We start from the raw sequence: 18,920 nt of genomic DNA on the forward strand, positions 1-18,920 counted from the left end.
TATTTATTTTTTTTTGTGAAATTTCTGAGATATCTATAATCCTGTAGCATTAACAGACTTTTATTTTTTTATATATGTTTTCCAGGCCTGGTCTCTACTGTTTGCCTAGTAGTCTTTGTTAGCCAGGGTGCTGGAATGGATTTGACTCTTTTGTTACTGAGTGGAGCTTGTTTATTTAGGATGGTTAGGAAGATATGATTAAAATGAGTAACTGCTTCATCTAGTGGTAATGTTTTTAGGCAGTTCAAGTTATATTACTTTAGAGTTGTTATAAAGGATTTAGGGTTGAAATTCTGCAGATCACAGACTTGTTTGCTTCTGAAATTTTAGCCACTGTCTGACAGTATAGGTGGGTAGATGGTTACTAATACTCTCTGGTAAGTTGCCGGTGGCATTAATGTTGTGGGGCTTATTTGAAATAATCTAATCTAGTGTACTTTCTTTGCTAGATGTTTTGTGGGTCCTGGTAGTGTTAATAGCTGTGAGAATCTGAATAACTTTAGGTCAGCTGACATATTTGTTATATGTTTATGTCATCTAAGATTATGGTGTCTTTTTTTACAGGCAGTCCCTGGGTTATGGACATCCGACATGTGGACAGCCCATAGATTTGAATGGGCTGCTCCAATGTCCGAAATAACATGGAAAGAAATAAAAATCTTTACAGTTACAAAAATCTTACCTTAAAATAAAAAAATCCATTGTACTTTCCTTCGTCCTGTTTTCCACATTTGTAAAACTGCTCGCACATCTTATTAGAAGAGTTACTGCTGCCTTCCCAGAGAACAAGAGATGTGATTGGTTAAGAGATTGCTGTGTTGACAATCTGATTGGTCAAGACAGCTGGCCTCTACAGTACACAATATTAAAGCAGTTACTGTACTGTACAGTAGAATGGGCAAATGACATTGCTGCTCAGTAGGACATAGGTGATAGTAGGAGGTCTGGTACTGGCAGTGGTCTGAAAGTTCAGGAAAGAGTGGAAATTTGTGGGTGATGCCTATAGTACAGAAATGTGAAGTGAAGCTTAAAAAAAGGTAAGTTTAGCATATTTATTTGGAACGTTCTACTGTACTGTATTGCATTTTTATGCACTGTTATTTGTATAAAGCAAGGGAATGTATGGGAAATACTGCTTTGAATTAGCTGTATTGAAATGTTAATTAGATGTAGACAGTGGTAGTACTGACCAATCAGACCTGAAAAATATCTGGCTACAAACTCCAGTACTGTACTGTATGTGTATCCTGTGGAGCTCCACTTTAGTACTCTACTGTACTGCAGCCAGATGCTTTTGTGAACTTCTGTGTTGGTGATGTCACGACCCATGCCTCCAAAATGTAAATCCAATGCATGTGCTGGTGATGTGTCAAAGAAAAGGAAAGCAATCACCGTGGAAAATAAAGTGGACATAAAGAAATGCAAGAGAGGTAAACCACCATCTGCCATTGGAAAGGCATTAGGCTACAGCCGGTCAACAATCGGAACAATTTTTAAAGACAAAGCAAGAATAATGAATCATGTGAAAGCACATTCCCCAGTGAAAGCTACAATTATTACAAAGCAAAGCAGTGGTTTAATTCTTGAGATGGAAAGGCTATTGCTAATTTGGACTCAAGACCAAAATCAGAGGAATATCCCTATTAGCCTTTCATTAGTGCACAAAAAGGCACAAAGCCTTTTCAATGATTTAAAAGCTGCCCACGCAGCAAGTGCACGGGGATGTGACGAGCAGTTTTCTGTGAGTTGAGGCTGGTTCCATCACTTTAAAATGAGGGCTAATTTACGTAACATTAAAACTCAAGGTGAAGCAACGAGTGCTGATGTAAGTACTGCAAGGAATTTTCCTAAAATGTTGGAAAAAATTATTGAAGAGGGAGGTTATTTGCCAGACCCAAATATTTAACATAGGTGAGACTGTCTTATATTGGAAGAAAATGCCTGAAAGGACCTACATTTCAAAAGAGGAAAAAAGTGAAGCAGGGCATACCTCCCTTGGTGCCTACTTCAAAAATTGACTCCAGTAGTAAACACCCTCTCTCCAGCAGCAGAATCAAACCCTGACTCTGCACCATCAAGCCCATTCTCTCTAACAACTCGATCATTTTCTGCGTCATCCAATTAATACGTAAAATTATCATAATGTTAACTCACAAATGAGTGTTAACCTTTACAGTAATTCTTATCCTTTTCTTTTTTTTCCAATTTAGACTGTTTTGTGTGAACATAGGGTAATGTTATTGCAGTGTGCTTACAGTATTGTTATTATTATTACTATAGTATACAGTATTATGTTTAAGATTTTTTTTATTTAGAAGTGTTTCTAAAGTGTTTTCTATGCAAAGAAAAGTAAAATAAATACTAGACTGAGACAAGGAATCGACTAAGTGACATTTAATAAGAACCATATGTATGTGTTTCAACTTGCATACAAATTTGACTTAAGGACAGACTAAAAAAATTATCTTGTCTTTAACCTGTGGGCTGCCTGTATATTGTGATGCAGCCACTGAAGGACTTCTTCTATAGCAGCTAAATTGTTTCCAGAAGGAATGTATATTCCTACTAGGCCTATATAGCTATAAACAAAACAAATTATGATTCCTTGCTCCCACCAACTGTGTAATAATTTATTTGCTTTTTAAGTGTAGCAATATAAAATTAATTCACTTATATTCAATTTCACACTGGTTGAAGTTTGTTCTTATGCAGTGATTCAAAGAAAGCAACTGTTTTTACAACATAAGATGCTTGTATTAAACAAAATGGAAGTAGTTTCATCATATCTGTATGAATCAAACTCTCGATAACTGAAACGCTTACCATAGCTTGAAGATTCATGAGAAATATTCTTTCTTTTGCTTTAAGGCCTGTAAAGACTTTCTCTTAGTTAAATTCTTCTGTCTTAAATGTATGAGTTCATTAGGCTCTTTAAGGTCTTAGGTCATTTCTTCTTTGTTTCCATATCCAAAAATGTTTTCTACAAAAAAGATCAGACAGTTTATGCTGTGATCAGTTCATTTTAAGCTTGTCCTTCTTTAAGCTGTTCTCCAACTTTAGGATGTACCAGTTCTCCTATTACATGAACACTGTCAACACAAATTATAAATCTTCCTCAGCAATTCCCTACTCTTCACAACAACATCTCATGAATGAGATCTCTAACTTGACTTGCAACTGTGACTTGCAACTTGTGATATAGGCAAACTTACATGTTTTCTAAAAGAAAACAAAACATGGTAACTTGCTCATGGTGGCAAACATTATACATCACATATATTCTTTTGTACAATTTAATCAATCCAACATTGCATAAATTAGTTAATTAATTAATTCCTGCCTTCACTTAAACCTCATTATTCACCCAAAACACCTACAATCTCCATTATTTTCCATGTAATTTGCTCTACCCTTTTCTAAAGAATTATTTTCTGGTTCTCTTATCTCTGTTAACAATATTCAGTACTATAAATATGGTTGGTTTAGATTTTGATTTCCATTGTCTATTATTTTTTTGGTAGCCACCAGAATTTAACTTAACAAGGCCTTAGTATGTCTAGGCAATTTAGATCCTGTATCCCAGCTCAAAAAATCATTCCCTTAGCTATATCCATTTGCTTGCCTAGTACTTCTGGATCATTGCTCTGCCCTAGTTAACAAATTTAAGTAAGAATAAAACAAATAAATATGACATTGAGCATCTCAAGCTGAAGACATGGAGATCTCAGTCAATGCAATTTATTTGGACTTGTCTAGATTATCTGGGACATTTGATCTTGTCCTCCATAGTGGACATTTTACCAGTTTAAATTACTTTGAATTTAACTAGTTCTTGGAATTAGGAATTGTGAAGCAGAAAATTGAGTTGCTTGGTCAGCCTTTTAAAATTACATATTTAAGAGTGTCCCGCAGTGTTCAGTATTAGGGTCAGTGCTGTGTAACTTTTTGTTTTCCACCTTTTCTAAAAATGATTATGGTTATCAAAATATGTTGATGGCTATAAAACTGGTACACTGTGTATTAAAAATGACATTATTTACAACTTAAATACCTACCTGAAGGCTGTTGTTAGTGAGTGGGGAAAGAAATTAGGTTCAGCATTTAACACCAGTAAATGTAAATGTTACATTATGCATACAGGCACCAAATAGATTTAAAATCAGTTAGTCTAAGTTTACAAGAATTAAAAGTTGTTCACAAATAAAAGGATATAGGTCTTACCATTCAGCATAGCTTAAGATTTAGGTCGTGTTATATGAAGTAAAAATAAAGCTAGCAAAGTATTCGGTTTAATGTTTAGGTATTTTAGCAGTAAAAAAATACAAATCTGTACAATTTATAAAGAACTTTGTTGTGGCCTACCCTTGAGCTTAATTTTGTTTTATGCTCAAGCTCATAGACTGAGGTATAGTTCCTCGAATTATTCCACTGGACATTTAGGCTACAAACCTTTATAGTCTTTAATATAAGCTTATAAAGAGTTAGAACTGTTATGTTTACTGTTAGAATAACAAAGCGCTAAGCTTTGTTTGGGATTCATTTATAAACTGGTTCTGAATTTCTTAAGCATAGTTTCACAAGATTTATGATCAGTCTAAACTACACTACCAAGAGACATTCATCATACAGTCTTTTTCTCAGAATAGCTGCAGACTTCCTTCAAATGTCAAAACCGTAAAACATTTACCTGAGTTGGCCAGTGGGCTGGTGACTGTAACTTTGCATTTGCTGTGAAGGGTTCTATATTCCTGGATGGTCTTTGGCCAAGAACATAGGAACTTTACATTTATGAAATTATCTCAGGGTTCCCAGCTTATGGAATAAAATTTTGTATTTTGATATATTGCTTCTTTTAAATATAAACAATGTTTATGGGAAGTAATAGTTTCTATCCACCCTTGAGTGGTAATGAGTTCATTGTGGACTTTCACATTTAAGTTATATTTATTCTGTGATTCCCTGATATATTTAGTGGCCTCTTTTCATTTCTAGGTTTTGGCAGTGAACATTCTTGGACGATTTCTTCTAAATAATGACAGGAACATCAGGTAAGTAGTATACTTTTGTATATTAAATGTGCTCTCATTGTTGTGGTATGGGGTGCGTCTGTTCTTTTGTAACAGAGAATACCCTCTTTTGTTTTTATTCTTAGCATTTTATACACATTTTGTCTTGGAAACAATATTTACATATATGTCATACTTTTTGGGGTGCAGAGCCATCTGGATGTCATGACATTAAAGGGATTAGAAAGTCAACAAAAATAGTGTACTGCTATCACAGAAATGTAGAATAGTTATCATATTTACAACATTTTTTTTATTATATTTACCACATTTTTAAGAAGATCTATAATTTATAACATAGACCATTGGATATATGACAGTTCACGAAATGTCACCTCATCAACATCAACATCAACAAAATCAGTGGCAGGATGTACTTAACAAAGATTCAATCGCAGTATGTTTTGCTGACTTTTCTGGTGATGAATAACTTTGGAGAAATTTTCCTACTCTAATTATAAGAGCAAGTATAACTTCTGCTGAGAAAACAAAGACAAAAAATAGTTTATTCTGCTGTTGCTCCCAGTACCCTGCATCCAAGGAACCACACACCTTTTCCGTTATTTGTTGTAATCATCCCTGTGGTTGCTGCACCTTAGTGAAGGGAAGGTTTCACCCATGTAGTAACTGCCTTCAGGAATCCAGATTTATTCCTCAGTGACTGAAAATTGCATGGTTTTTTTTTGTACTTTCAATCATACTAGTCAGTCACTCACTCACTTGCTTAACATTTTGGTAAGAGTCTGTCACAGAAACAAACTGCTGCTTTGACTATTACTTTGGACACAGAAAATTCAGGAATATAACTAACTTTTCATAGCGTATTTTTAGTTCTAGTTTTAAATATTCTTTTCATTCCCTACTGCCTGCTGTCATCAGTCCTCCTGCAGTTGATTGCCCCATTTGTTCCCTTGTGGGGTGAGATATGATCATTATAGGCTGTCATCTCTTTCACTGGTAGGTGACTTATGTGATTACAGACGTGAGGACCTTCATTGTATTCCCCTTTTGGGATGTATGTTTGACATGCTCCGTGAAGGTTTTCATATGAACTCCGTTTGCCAGAACCAAGTGGATATCCCAAGCCCACATGTGGTGCATTTTTTGCACTTGTCTCTGGGGTAAGTGCTGATATTGCAGAGGATTGTGCTGCCTTCTCCCCACCCCCTAGGATGGGTGACCCAACATCAGTCATTCACTCCCACCCTACCCTGCCTGGCTACTCCAGCATCTGATCCATTAGTTTCTCTTAAGCCATCTGGGTCAAAGTCCAAATTTCATCCGTGTGTGCCACTCAGTTAGGCTTTCTTATTCGTCTTCAGTGGGAAGGCTGTGAATGTTTGACATGACTGCAGCATACACACGACAGTGCATGCTAGTGTTACTGCTGGTATTATTTTGCATTGATGCAAGGAAAGCAAATCTTTATGCAGAAGATGATTGCATTAAAAAGAAATGCAAGTAGTGTCATCATATCCATATGTGTCAAGAATCTCACTGACTTGTATCATTGCTGTGGGTTGCATATGTGACATAAGATTTTGATGCCAAATGCTACTGAAATCAGTGGAACTAGATGTCTGGATAACGGTACACAATCCAGTAGTGCAGCGTGAAAATAATGACACTTTAGGGTAGGAGTTGGAAAGCTGTACTGGTGGTTACATATGATTATGAGTTAACTTACAGAAAGAGAAACTGACAGGCTCAATATATCAGGAGATCCCGTTCTGCCATTAAGTCAAGGTTTCTGGATTCCTCATGTCCCTATAAGCTAAACTAGGCAACCCTGGATATGTTTTAGCAGAAGCAAAAGAAGGCATGCTCTGTGGTGAGGAGTCATTATGTGTCATTTTGTTTGTCTTGGGTATCTAGATACTGAATCAGTCCCTTCACTGCATCTGCATGCTTAGTTAATGCATAGTACATCATTTTGGATTCACACACTTGACTCCTACATCCTTTTATGATCAAAATGTACGACTGGCATTTATAAAATGGAAGATTTTAATGCACAGTGGTTGTTTATGTCCCTTCTTACAGATATGTAGCCTTGATCTCCCTTCTCAAGATGGTACAGACAGACAACCTTGCTGTGCAGCGACACCGGGGTACCATTGTGGACTGCATGCGGGACCAAGATGATTCAGTAAAAAGGTAAGCCTTTGTTGATCTTGATGTAAAGATCTGATTCTTTATGTGGTTAAAGATCACAAAATTAAAGTGCAAAGTAATGTCCCTAGGAAGTAAAGTTTGAGAAGAGTGCACAGTAGGGAAGTGGTGCTACTAACAAGACCAATGGGAAGATACTTAGCATACTCTTGTCAGATGTGATAGCAAAGATCTAGGCAGGCATACATTTGGTATACTTCTACTCTTATGAACAATCACTGAAAATCCAAGTGTTCACAAATAACTGATTTGCAACATAGTTCACCTACAAACTGCTTGCACCAATTGAAATAAGCATTTTTTGTGCATGGGGGGTAACCCTCACCCCTTAATTATATAATACTAATTCTACAGTGGCATAACATTGAGTTAAGTAGAAATTCTCCAGGACAGCAGTGGCTGACAGTGATCCTGCAGAAATTATATCAACCATATGACCTAGGACCAAATGTATACATGACCATTTGTGTTTGCGCAATTAGAACCCATCAAAGCTGTCTGTTACTCACATGTATAGAAGCTGTGTAGTCCATGGCATCCAATTTTTAAGTAATGTCTTTGTTTTGTAACATTGTGGTATGCATGAGTGGAAACTAAAAATGAAAACAACCTGGCTTATTTACCATACTTTTTACCATGATTTTATTTTACTAGGTAATAAATATTGTTATATATCTCTTTTTTTATCCAGGAGTACTAGTTATCATAATATAGATTTATTTTTTCCTTAAGCTTGTCATTTTAGAAAATTTTTGTTCAATTTTGAAAAACTGTACTGTACATAAGCATGCACTGCTCTGTCATGTTGGAGATGGAATACTGTATATTTTTTGGGGGGTGTACATGCTGGAAGGCGGAAGCTAGTGTACACACCAGTATACAATTCCAAATTTTCTGTCTATACCTCTAAACTGTATTATAGATAATTTATTTTTCCTTAAATGAGTTAGCACAAATTAGTACAGCCAAAAAGGAATTTTCTTTCAGCCTAAAAAAGATATGTGCCTAAAAAAGAAAACTCTGTCTGTAGATAGGAATGTGGCTCAGGGGCAATGTGAGAAACCTTTTTTCACAGAGAGTGGAAGTCTGTCACCACTTACATTAAAGAAGAGTAGAGTGGCATGAAAGAATTCATCTTAGCAGAAGGCAGACAAGACAGCCTGAGAGTGGACTAGGAGACTGTAGGCTGATGGTTAGTTAAGGATTATAACATCTCTGGCATAGAAATAAATCAGTTACAAGGTAGTAGGGACCAACTGTTCATTGTAAGCCATTCTGTATCTCCGTCTTTGTTTGGTCCGGTTATGTAGGTTTGCTTAAATCATTGTACTCTTTCTTTCATTTCTTATCAAGACTAAAGCCTATAATTCCTTGTAAAACAGATTGTGTCATGATTAACTGATAGGTCACATTGTGTAACCATGCGAAACCATACAAGGTGTGACTTCCAGACAGTACCCCACTGGACTACCAACAATAATGTGAAGTCCCCTACTATCCAGGGTCTGTAACTATGGAGCTTCAATCCTCACTAATGACTCCAGTGTGTGACCGTCACTTAAACAGGAGTAGTATTTCACAATTTCCCCTAAGAGCACAACAGGAACATGCTCAATAACCTGGAACTGGACTGTATACTTCTGTCCATCCCAAATATAACTCCTTATTACACACTTCAGACCAATGTGTCCCAGTGTAAGACCCCTGATACACTCACACTTAAATAAATTAAATCTCACACATTCAAACACTTCTGGGAAAGCCCGATACAGATTTTCAGTTGTGTCCCTTCTCCAAAATGCGGTAACATGCTGCCGCCAATCAGAGAGCCTACATGCCCTTTTAAAGTAGTGTCCAATAATGAAAACTTGATATTAAAACAAATGATAAATGACCTAAAACAGCCAGGCTTTTGGAGTGGCCTGGGAAGTTATCAAAGCAGATATTAGCACTGTTAAATCATTAATGAAAACACCAGCCACAATATAAGTTAATAAAAATATTTAACAATGAGTGAAATGATTACAGATGTAAAACAGTAATTTCAAATAAACAGAACTCAATCACCAGGAAAATGAAATCAATAATGTAGGATAGAAATCCAACATTTAGAAAAACTCTAACTGATTAGTTGTGATTTTCCTATCTGACCAAAGAACACTGTCCATGAGTTACACTAAATTATTACAACAGAGCAAAGGCAGGCTTGAAGTTCTCAGTGAGTCCTTTTGGACAGTAAACAACAGACAACTGCTAACAACAACTGTCTTCAGCAGGCTCTTTTATAGGCTAGCTTAACTGTCAAAACTGTTCCAGTTTTAATTTTCATTTCATATTTTGAAAATCAACCAACAGCTGTTTACTAAAGTCCCTTCCTGTCTTTCATCCTCTGAAACTAACACATAGCAACTGTCAACATTCTGATTACATCATCTGCAGATCAGCTGATTCTGAGACAGTCTGCAGTTAGAATCTTCTTCACAAATATGTGCAGTTAGAAATGTAAAGGAACAATGTTCAAGTCTTTAAAACATTCTGTACAGATTATAAATCAACATGTAAGAACTTATTTACAATATCTTAGCTAGTCATGCTGCCATATAATACACAGGTTAATCTGAAATTATGTACAAAAACTTCAGCCAGACATGCTATTACAAATGACAGTGTCTAATTTTTTCACACAAGGCATATGCTCTGACTCTTTATTATCCATCTTGGAGTTACACAAGGCTCATTTTTTTGGACCTGTGTTATTTAATATTGTGTTTTTTATTACTTTCCTGAAGTTAAACAATTATGAGCAAATATGTATTACTGTTCTTTACATCCCTCATGCTGACAGTATAGCAATACTGGAAGATATCTTACATTGGATATCCATAACAATTCTGCAAGAATAAATGCTACTAGGTGATGTGACTCTCCTTGAACTTGAATGAACTTATTTGGTTTCACTCAACTAATTAATAGCCGCACACATTATAGTGAGATATCAAATTTACTATTGTACTGGATCCTAGTATCAGATCCTAGCAAATATACCACCTTGGTCCAATGTCTGACTGTCTCAGTGATCATCTCGCAATCTATACAACCAGATATCTCACACATCCACTTAAACAGCATCTTTATAAAATAACACATAACCTTTCCAAGCTTAACCCACAATATCTTGAAAACTTCAGAATACTTCACAATCATACTACAAAACAAATTAATGGAGACAAAAAATATACTATAATAACTTTTAGAATAATAGTAAACACAACCATAAAAATTCTGGACAGCTATTCAAGAAACGTTGCATCCTGGCCATAGCTTCAAACCTAACCCTTTCCTAATCACCTATCACTCAAAAATGCAATACAGTTCAACTCTTCTGTGTGGAGTCTGCATGTCCTCCCCACAGTTGATTGGCATTCGAAAGACATGCATGAATGTGCATGCCTTCGTTGAAGGTTGGGTATCGAGCTGGTACCTTGGCACTGTGAAAATCTACTGCCCATCATTAGCGGACCGGAGTTCTGCTGTGTCGACCCCTTACTGGGAAAAGCCAAAGGAACAACATTTTATAGATAATATAACATCTCTAACCATGGATTCCCCAACATCTAATCCTAACTCTGCCCAGCAGCCATGTATCACTACATCCATTTTCACCTTCATATCTGTGCCCATATCCTGTATAAAACTACTGTTAAACAAACTAAAACCTTACTTAAGCTAATGATCTTCCAAGTGAGTACCTTAAAACAGCAGCTTATAACATTGCATTCCCTATCTCAATACTTATAAATAGGTTAGGCCAGGAATCCCACATGGAAAAAGTCACACATTATCCCTCTGTACAAAGGAGGAAATTCAACAGACATTACTAACTTTAGAGCTATAGAAATCTTATCCTTCCTCTCCAAAATACTTGAAAAATGTATTCAAAAACAATTGCTAAACTGTCTCCAATAGGAAGAACTCCCATCCCTCACACAACATGTCTTCCATCCTTCCCGTAGTACTAACACTATACTTCTAACCTATATAGATACTGTCAGTCAAGCTAGAAATAATGGCAAACTAATCTCCTACTTATTTCTAGCCTTGTCTAAAGCCTTGGACACAGTTTGTCACAGAAAACGTCTATTTCAAATCTCCTCAGTAGGTCTCTCTCAACCCACCCTGATATGATTCATCTATCCAGTAGGTATCAGTCAGTAAAATGGCACTGCACCCTCTCTCAACACCTTCTAGTCACCATGGTGGACAATATGGCTCTATCCTTGGTCCCCTCCTCTTTAACATTCTCACTAGCACCCTCCACACATCCACATGACAAGCCTGCCTAGTACAGTGTACAAGTGAATCCACACTCATTTGCACATTGGATAATATGACACACCTCCAAAAAATTACTCAGGAAGCTTTAACAGCAAATGAAACATGGCTTTGTAACTCACAACTCATGCTCAACCCTAAAAAAAAAAGCTACTATTTTTTTCCCCAAATCCCTCTCAAATGAAAAACAAAATTTAAAATCCTCTCTTGATAATACAACCATGGAAGTCACTTCTCATACCAAATTATTATGGATGATAGCGGATGATAATCTAAAATTCAACCTGAATGTACAAAATTGCATAAGAAAAACTCACCAAAAACTAGGGATGCTTTACAGAGCCAAAAACTTTCTCTCCAGCACAACTAAAGCTACACTTGCCACTATTTATCTCCTCTCCACACTTCTTTATGGCACTCCCATCCTTACTAACCTTCAGATAACACAAAAATCAAAAGATGAACAACGTTCTAACAAAGTTGCTAAATTGTCTGCAAATACCCTTTGCAGAACCTACCACTGTTTAGCACTAAAAAATCTAAATTGGTCAGAACTACCCCATCATTTAATACATACACAGCTCTTACCCTTATAAAAGTATCCAGAATCCATTTGCTTGTTTGGCACTAAATAACATTCTAGACAGCTATGTTCACAGTCAGTCATTACAGTCCAATGACCAAAATTTCCTGCCTGGTCCACAAACCTGTCAAATCTGCTGGATGTTGTCTATACTTGTACCACGTTGTTAAGGCCTGGAGGCTGGACCCCTTTATTTATATCCATCAGATCAATACCTCCCTTACATCCTTCAAAATCATTCTAAAAGACATACTAGCCAAAAGCTGGCTCTGTTCTTGCTCCACACAAGGATAATTATATCCCTAAATGTGAACAAATACCTATTCATACCTTACATCTCCTTACTCTCCCTTCTTCACTCACTTCTTTACTTTTATTAATTTCTCTTCCCTGGCCCACTCTAAATATACCATAAGCCTGCTTTTTTATCACTTCTTATTACAATTCCTGTTTGTATTTTACTAGCTTACTTTAATTTCTCTATAAACTGGCTAAAATTCTCTAACTATTAAGTAATTGCCACTTGTATGTTTTCTTAACCAATGTTTTCATATTATGCCTAATTTAATATAATTATTTAAACTGTAGTTGTTTTTTTGTGTTATTTTTAAAGACTGTAAAATTATTGTTCTTAAAATGTTTTGTAATACTTTGAGGCTTTTCTCCCTTGACCTCTGCTGAATATGGGCACCTAACCAGTTGGACTTTCCTGGTAATCAAATTTCAATAAATAAAGAAATGAATGAATCTGACTGTGGTTTAGAAAGTAACAGCCATGGTAATGTATTCCACCTTTGTTTCACACAAATAGTAGTTACAGTAAAGTATTCCACCTTGTTTCACACAAATGCACATTATTCTTGCAAAGCTGGAATAATAACTAATTAACTTAACATAATTAACAGCAGGGTCAGTAATTTTCATACACAGTTTCTGTACCTAGCAACTGCAACTACGTTAAGTGTGTGCACATCTAATATCTAATTTTAATCAAATAAAATAAAGATTATTATGGTCACAGTGACTAATTTCAACTTGGTTTCATACTAACACACAATAGCCACCTGCAGTAAGGTATTCCATTTTCTTCACATAAATACACATTAGTCTGTAAATTCATCTACTGCCCTTAATATCTGCCTGCCTGCCAGGATTAATAAAAAAAATGTACTTGATACAATCCAGGCCATCCTTAGTGAGCTGCACACTGACAACAGCATTCCCTTGTAGACTCCCTGTGCTGTTTTTTTCACAACAGCCATCGCATAAACTCCAATGTTCAAATCTTGTAGACTTTCTGCTCCCTTCCATCCCACCCACAATGTAGGCAATGAATCTGGGAGCCTTTAGAATGGAGTAGAAAGCCCACAATTTGAGTTATGTGCAGCAGTTCTCCCTTAGACATGTCAGTTTTTTTCAGGGGTACAATGGCAGCAGTATTTTTGTGCTTTAATCAGTCAACCAATCAATCAGTAAATAATGGCAGATGACCAGTTTATTTATGCCTAATGCCAGCCATAAATCACCACCAATTTATCAGACTTGTCTTTATCTGCAATGAAATACAACTCACTTCAGCAGTTGTATACTTTTTTTGGTTCCCCTTTGTGTCATCCTAAGGCTCCTTATCCCAGTGCCCCTTGTCCGTTGTCAGGTATACCAGCCTAAACCAGCACCCTCGGACTTTACTGTCTATAGACTGGGGCTGCTGCAGGACCTAATGGCATCCTGGTGCTCTGGTCATCTCACAGTCTGCCAGAGGATTTTTCAGTTATTCCCTACCCCATATGCTCCTCCCCTGTGTCTCTTGGTAATGTCCAGTGGATGAGTAGGTTGAGGATATGCTGATGTATTGCCCCATCTCTGCTGCAGCTTACTCAAGGACCCCACCCTAAATCCTCTATTAGAATATACCCCACTGCTTCATATGTCTCTAGCCGACATCAGGGATCATGTGGGAAATACATTCTGCTGCAGATCCTACATCCTCTACCACACCAAAGCCCCCTGAGTCATAAAGCTGCTCCACATCCTGTGCAACTCACTAATCTTTCACTGAATTTTCTTGCCAAGTCTGTACCACTCATTTCATGGCTTATTCCTCGATCCCTGATGTTTTCCCTGTTTATCTTTATCATTTTTCTGTGTATATATGTAAATACACATAATTTATGCATATACATAAAATCTGCGTGTACAGTGGATATAAAAACTGTACACACCCCTCTTAAAATGCCAGGTTTTTGTGATATAAAAAAATTAGACCACAATAAATAATTTCAAAACTTTTCCCACTTTTAATATAACCTATAACCTGTACAATTCAATTGAAACACAAACAAATCTGTTAGGGGAAAAATAAAAAAAATGTACCATAAGCTGGTTGCATAAGTGTGCACACCCTTAAGCTAATACTTTGCTGAAGCACCTTTTGATTTAATTACAGCATTCAATCTTCTTGGGTACACACCTGCCATCAGTTAAAGAGACTCTGATTAACCCTAAGTAAAGCTCATCTGTCCTAGTACGATTTTCCTGACATACTTGCAGAAGAGTAATATGTTTCTGTATGTAGTTCTGCTGCAATATAGTTTTGTTGCTGTACTGTGTTTTTTTTCCAATATTTTGAGTTTCAGTATTTTGAGTTTTCAGTATTTTGAGCTTTAGAGATTTTGGTCTCAGTATTTTGAGTTTAGGGATTTTGAAAGTCAGTATTTTGAAGTGGACCCATATATATATATATATATATATATATATATATATATATATATATATATATATATATATATATATATATATATATATATACACACACACACACATATATGTATATGTATACACACAGACACATATATGTATACACACACACACACACACACACACACACACACACACACACACACACACACACACACACACACATATGTATACACACACAGATGTTGGTATGTATTCATATGTGTCTGTGTAATGTGGTTTGAATAACTAATTTCATTGACAATGTGCTGGGCTTGTGAAAGTGGTTATATGTTTGTATTTTCAAATGCAGTGTTGTTTGATGTGTGAATTTAATGAAAGGTAGAGGCTAGTACATGCAGGTAATTTTTTTAATGCCAACACTTCTGGATATACCAAGCATTTCAGTATTAGAGGGTTTGGAGTGTATGTGTGATCATATTTGGTTATGGTTAAGTAAGGTTTAGGAAAGGGGCTAGGTTTAGTGTGTGTGTGTGTGTGTGTGTGTGTGTGTGTGTGTGTGTGTGTGTGTGTGTGTGTGTGTGTGTGTGTGTGTGTGTGTGTGTGTGTGTGTGTGTGTGTGTGTGTGTGTGTGTGTGTCTGTGTCTGTGTCTGTGTCTGTGTGTGTGTGTGTGTGTGTGTGTGTGTGTGTGTGTGTGTGTCTGTGTATCAGCTTGTTTTCTCTAGTGATAGTGTTACAGAAAGGGTTTTTCCTAAGGTAAGGGACAAGGTTAGGATAGAAGTTTAGCTGGCTCAACCAACACTCTGTGCTGGTACCAGAAACTGGCACTCCACCCTCTCTGCTCTTGAAGTGAAAAGCAAACAAAAAAATTTGCTCTTTTACTAGCACACTGACCAGGTGGCCAGATACATGCCCCACCCTCCAAACTCCTGCTCCAACCAATCAAGTCCTATGTCTTCACCCTGCGTCTGACCCTCCTTCCTCTCATTTTTGTAAAAAAACATTTTTTTCTTTTAAACTGTAGCAAACTGCTTGCTAAAAAGTTTATACCTTGCACGAAACACTTTGGTGCTCAGGTTTTAGTTAAAAGAAAAGAAACAAATCTGTTCTCTTTTAAACTGTGGTAAAATGCTTTCTACAGTTTATTCCTCACATGGGGTGCTGTAGCTGTCTAGTTTCAGTTAAAAAGCATTTTTTTTTAATTTTAAACTGTAGTAAACAGTTGCTGCAGTTTAGACTGCACACAGCACTCTACAGTGCTCAGGTTTGTTTGGAAATGCAGTATTGGCTTTTAATAGCTGGTATTGCACTAAAATGCGATGGGAATTTGAGTTTGAGATGATTGATTGGATGGTCAGTCCATGTCCCATGACACATTGCACCCAGGGTAGTTGCCCGCTTTGCCCCACCCTAGCTATACCAAGTTAGGAAGTGTTAGTGAGGTAGTGTGCTGGGTGAAGCTTGGAGCTGCCTCATTTGAGTAGTTACCTATTGCTCCTCAGAGTCTGACTCCTCTTGTAGATCATTTGCTTCTGCTGCATATCCTGCCAGGGGTCTCTGTGCCACCTGAAATTGCTAAAAATTGTTTTATATACTGCTAAGTGGAAAATATTTATGTGAATGGAAAAGCATTTATTGATCCATTCATTTAAGTTGCTGGTGGTCCTAAGTTAGGCACTTGTATAACTTAGATCTAATTTTTTCCTAGATCAAGATGATATTTCTGGGGATCACTGATGGCAAATCGAAGGCAGGATCAGATCTTGATACAAAGAAAGAACAAAATTATCTGAGTTGTGTAAATAAAATGATAAAACCTTGTAAAGTAAAATGCAGTTTTAAAAAGTAAACATTTTGCATAGTGGGACAAGCATCCATGCATCCCTTTGTGGGGATTTCTTCCCCTACACTCTTCTTTCATAATTATGTTAACTCCATGACTGTGCAGTGACAGAGAAAGGGAAAATACCAGGAAACTAAGATTCTTACCATTTTCTGGCTGCAGAAATCAACTTCATTAAGCAATGTGTCTGAATGCACCCAAAGCTGGCAAAAACAAGACAAAGTGAAGGTCCCCACTCCCTGACTGCCGTTCCCTCTAGAGTAGCCTGCACAACTAGGGATCAAACATGCTGAAGGAAATTTAAGCATAAATTACAGTAACAACATGAGTTCTTCCTGTTACTGCTATTCATTTTATCTGGTCCAGTAGTTAAGGATCTGACTAATATGGCTGTGATGAAAAAGATGGTTCTATTTCAGGCATATCAGATCATTGCATCTTTCTGGAGAGTAGAACCTTTTTTTCAGGACTGCTTGGTTAAATAAATTATGTAGCTGCAGTGGTAGAAAGGCATCTGGTCTGCCCCATTTTTATAGATAACATATTTCAGTTGTCCTTCTTGTTCCCTTTCTGTTAACCTATCACACATCCCTGACCTTAGAAGACTCAGTGTCTTAAAATTAGCTATCCTGTAAAGTAAGGTGTTCCACCTGTCTGTTACTCATTCCATGAAAAAAACAGTGCTTTCTGGTGATTGGATTAAGTAATGTACCTTTAATCCAGTAGGAATGTTCACTTTCTCTCCTTTTGCCTTTCTTTTGCAATGCATGTCATTGCATTGGTCCCCAAGAGTCTTGCACATGAGAAAAGATTTAGATCTCATAAATCCTTTTCTTTATTGTTTGCCACCCCCTTTATTGCCCTGGTAGACTTTCCTTGTATGTTCTCAACTAAATTAATGGTCCCAATTTTGATAGACTTGCTCTCAGAGTAAGTGATCACTTATACTGAGAGCAGGGTGAGAGCAGGTGTTTTGGTATCTAGTTCCTGTAGTAAGCCTTGTTTATAGATAAGCCTTTTACTGAAGTAAGTCACTTACACTGAGAGCAACTCTTTTGGAATCTGGATCAGTATGTTTATCATTGTAGGATAATCATTTCCCTATATGGACGCCAGAAATGAATAGAGTACTTCAGGTATGACTAGAAGAGACCTACAGCGTGGCAATGCATATTACTGCATTTACATGCTTGTGATGATGAGGATGATGAAGATAATGATAAGCACAACTGATATGCTCCTTTATTCCCTTCTCAGCTTTCTTTACAATGTAAATTCTCATGTAATGTTGATGGCTACTGTGATCAACGTGTATTAATCCTTGTTTCCTATAAATGTGTGTTCTACATTTGTTCCACATTCACAAACATTGCCTTGTTACTACTACTTTATGGTTTCATATTCTATACTTTGTATTACATTGGGTGATCTGATGCCCTGAGCAAGAAGTAAATGCAGTGGATCAGTGGTCTCCCCTGGTAAACAGATTTAATTAATTATGTAAATAGGTGGTGATTATGATAATGATGATGAGTATTTTATTAGCCTTGCAGCAGCTTTCTCATCTTCCACCTGTATGTTTTCTGCTGTTACAAGCACCTCAAGATCTTATTCCTGATCGGTGCCTTCTATGGTCACTCTTCCTAGCTGGTGTTCCTCTTTGGGATTATTAGAACTTAGATAAAGTACATTACACTTCCCTGTTTTGAATATTTTATGCTATTTTTCAGTTCAGAGAGGCCTTCATTCAAGGGGCTATGAAGGTCGCTTGTGCCCTTGCTTGGGATCCTGGCTGTGAGGGCATTTTTTTTTGCCCTAACCCCACCCCTGGGTGGAGGACTTATGACCTGCACCACCGACAAGCCCACAGCACTTTTCCAACTTGAGGGCACAATTTTTCACACCTACTTTGAAGGATACCACCAAGCAGTTGCTTGGTGGGCTAACACTGATCCCTATACTACAATTTATTTGCACTACCATTTATTTTGTCAAGGCAGTGTTAGGGATTTCAGCTATAATTGATTTGAGCCAGCCAGTTTATTGACTAATTGCTGAATTCCTCACTTTAATTTCTCCAAGTCTTTTGGGTTTCCAATAGCATGATGGGAATGAACCCCATTCCTAAGCCAAAGCATGGTTAAAGTTCATGAAACTGGTATTGTTTCAATCTTTGATGTCGGCAAGAAGTGCTCTTTGTAGCACCTGCAATGTGTCCAGAAATGA

The 18,920-nt window shown here is 36.9% G+C and overlaps 1 protein-coding gene across 1 annotated transcript in view; it reads left to right on the forward strand.

Annotated features, from left to right (window-relative positions):
* LOC122790635 (AP-1 complex subunit gamma-1-like) overlaps positions 1-18,920 on the forward strand; it is a 700,858-nt gene that overhangs the window by 515,740 nt on the left and 166,198 nt on the right. Inside the window, exons 10-11 of the mRNA XM_044058159.1 lie at positions 4,993-5,048; positions 7,110-7,223. Of these exons, the coding sequence (XP_043914094.1) occupies positions 4,993-5,048; positions 7,110-7,223 (170 nt within the window). The remainder of the gene's footprint in view (positions 1-4,992; positions 5,049-7,109; positions 7,224-18,920) is intronic.

The sequence above is a fragment of the Protopterus annectens genome, chromosome 16.part0 (assembly GCF_019279795.1).
Source record: "Protopterus annectens isolate FY-2018-M chromosome 16.part0, PAN1.0, whole genome shotgun sequence".
Taxonomy (NCBI): Eukaryota; Metazoa; Chordata; order Ceratodontiformes; family Protopteridae; genus Protopterus; species Protopterus annectens.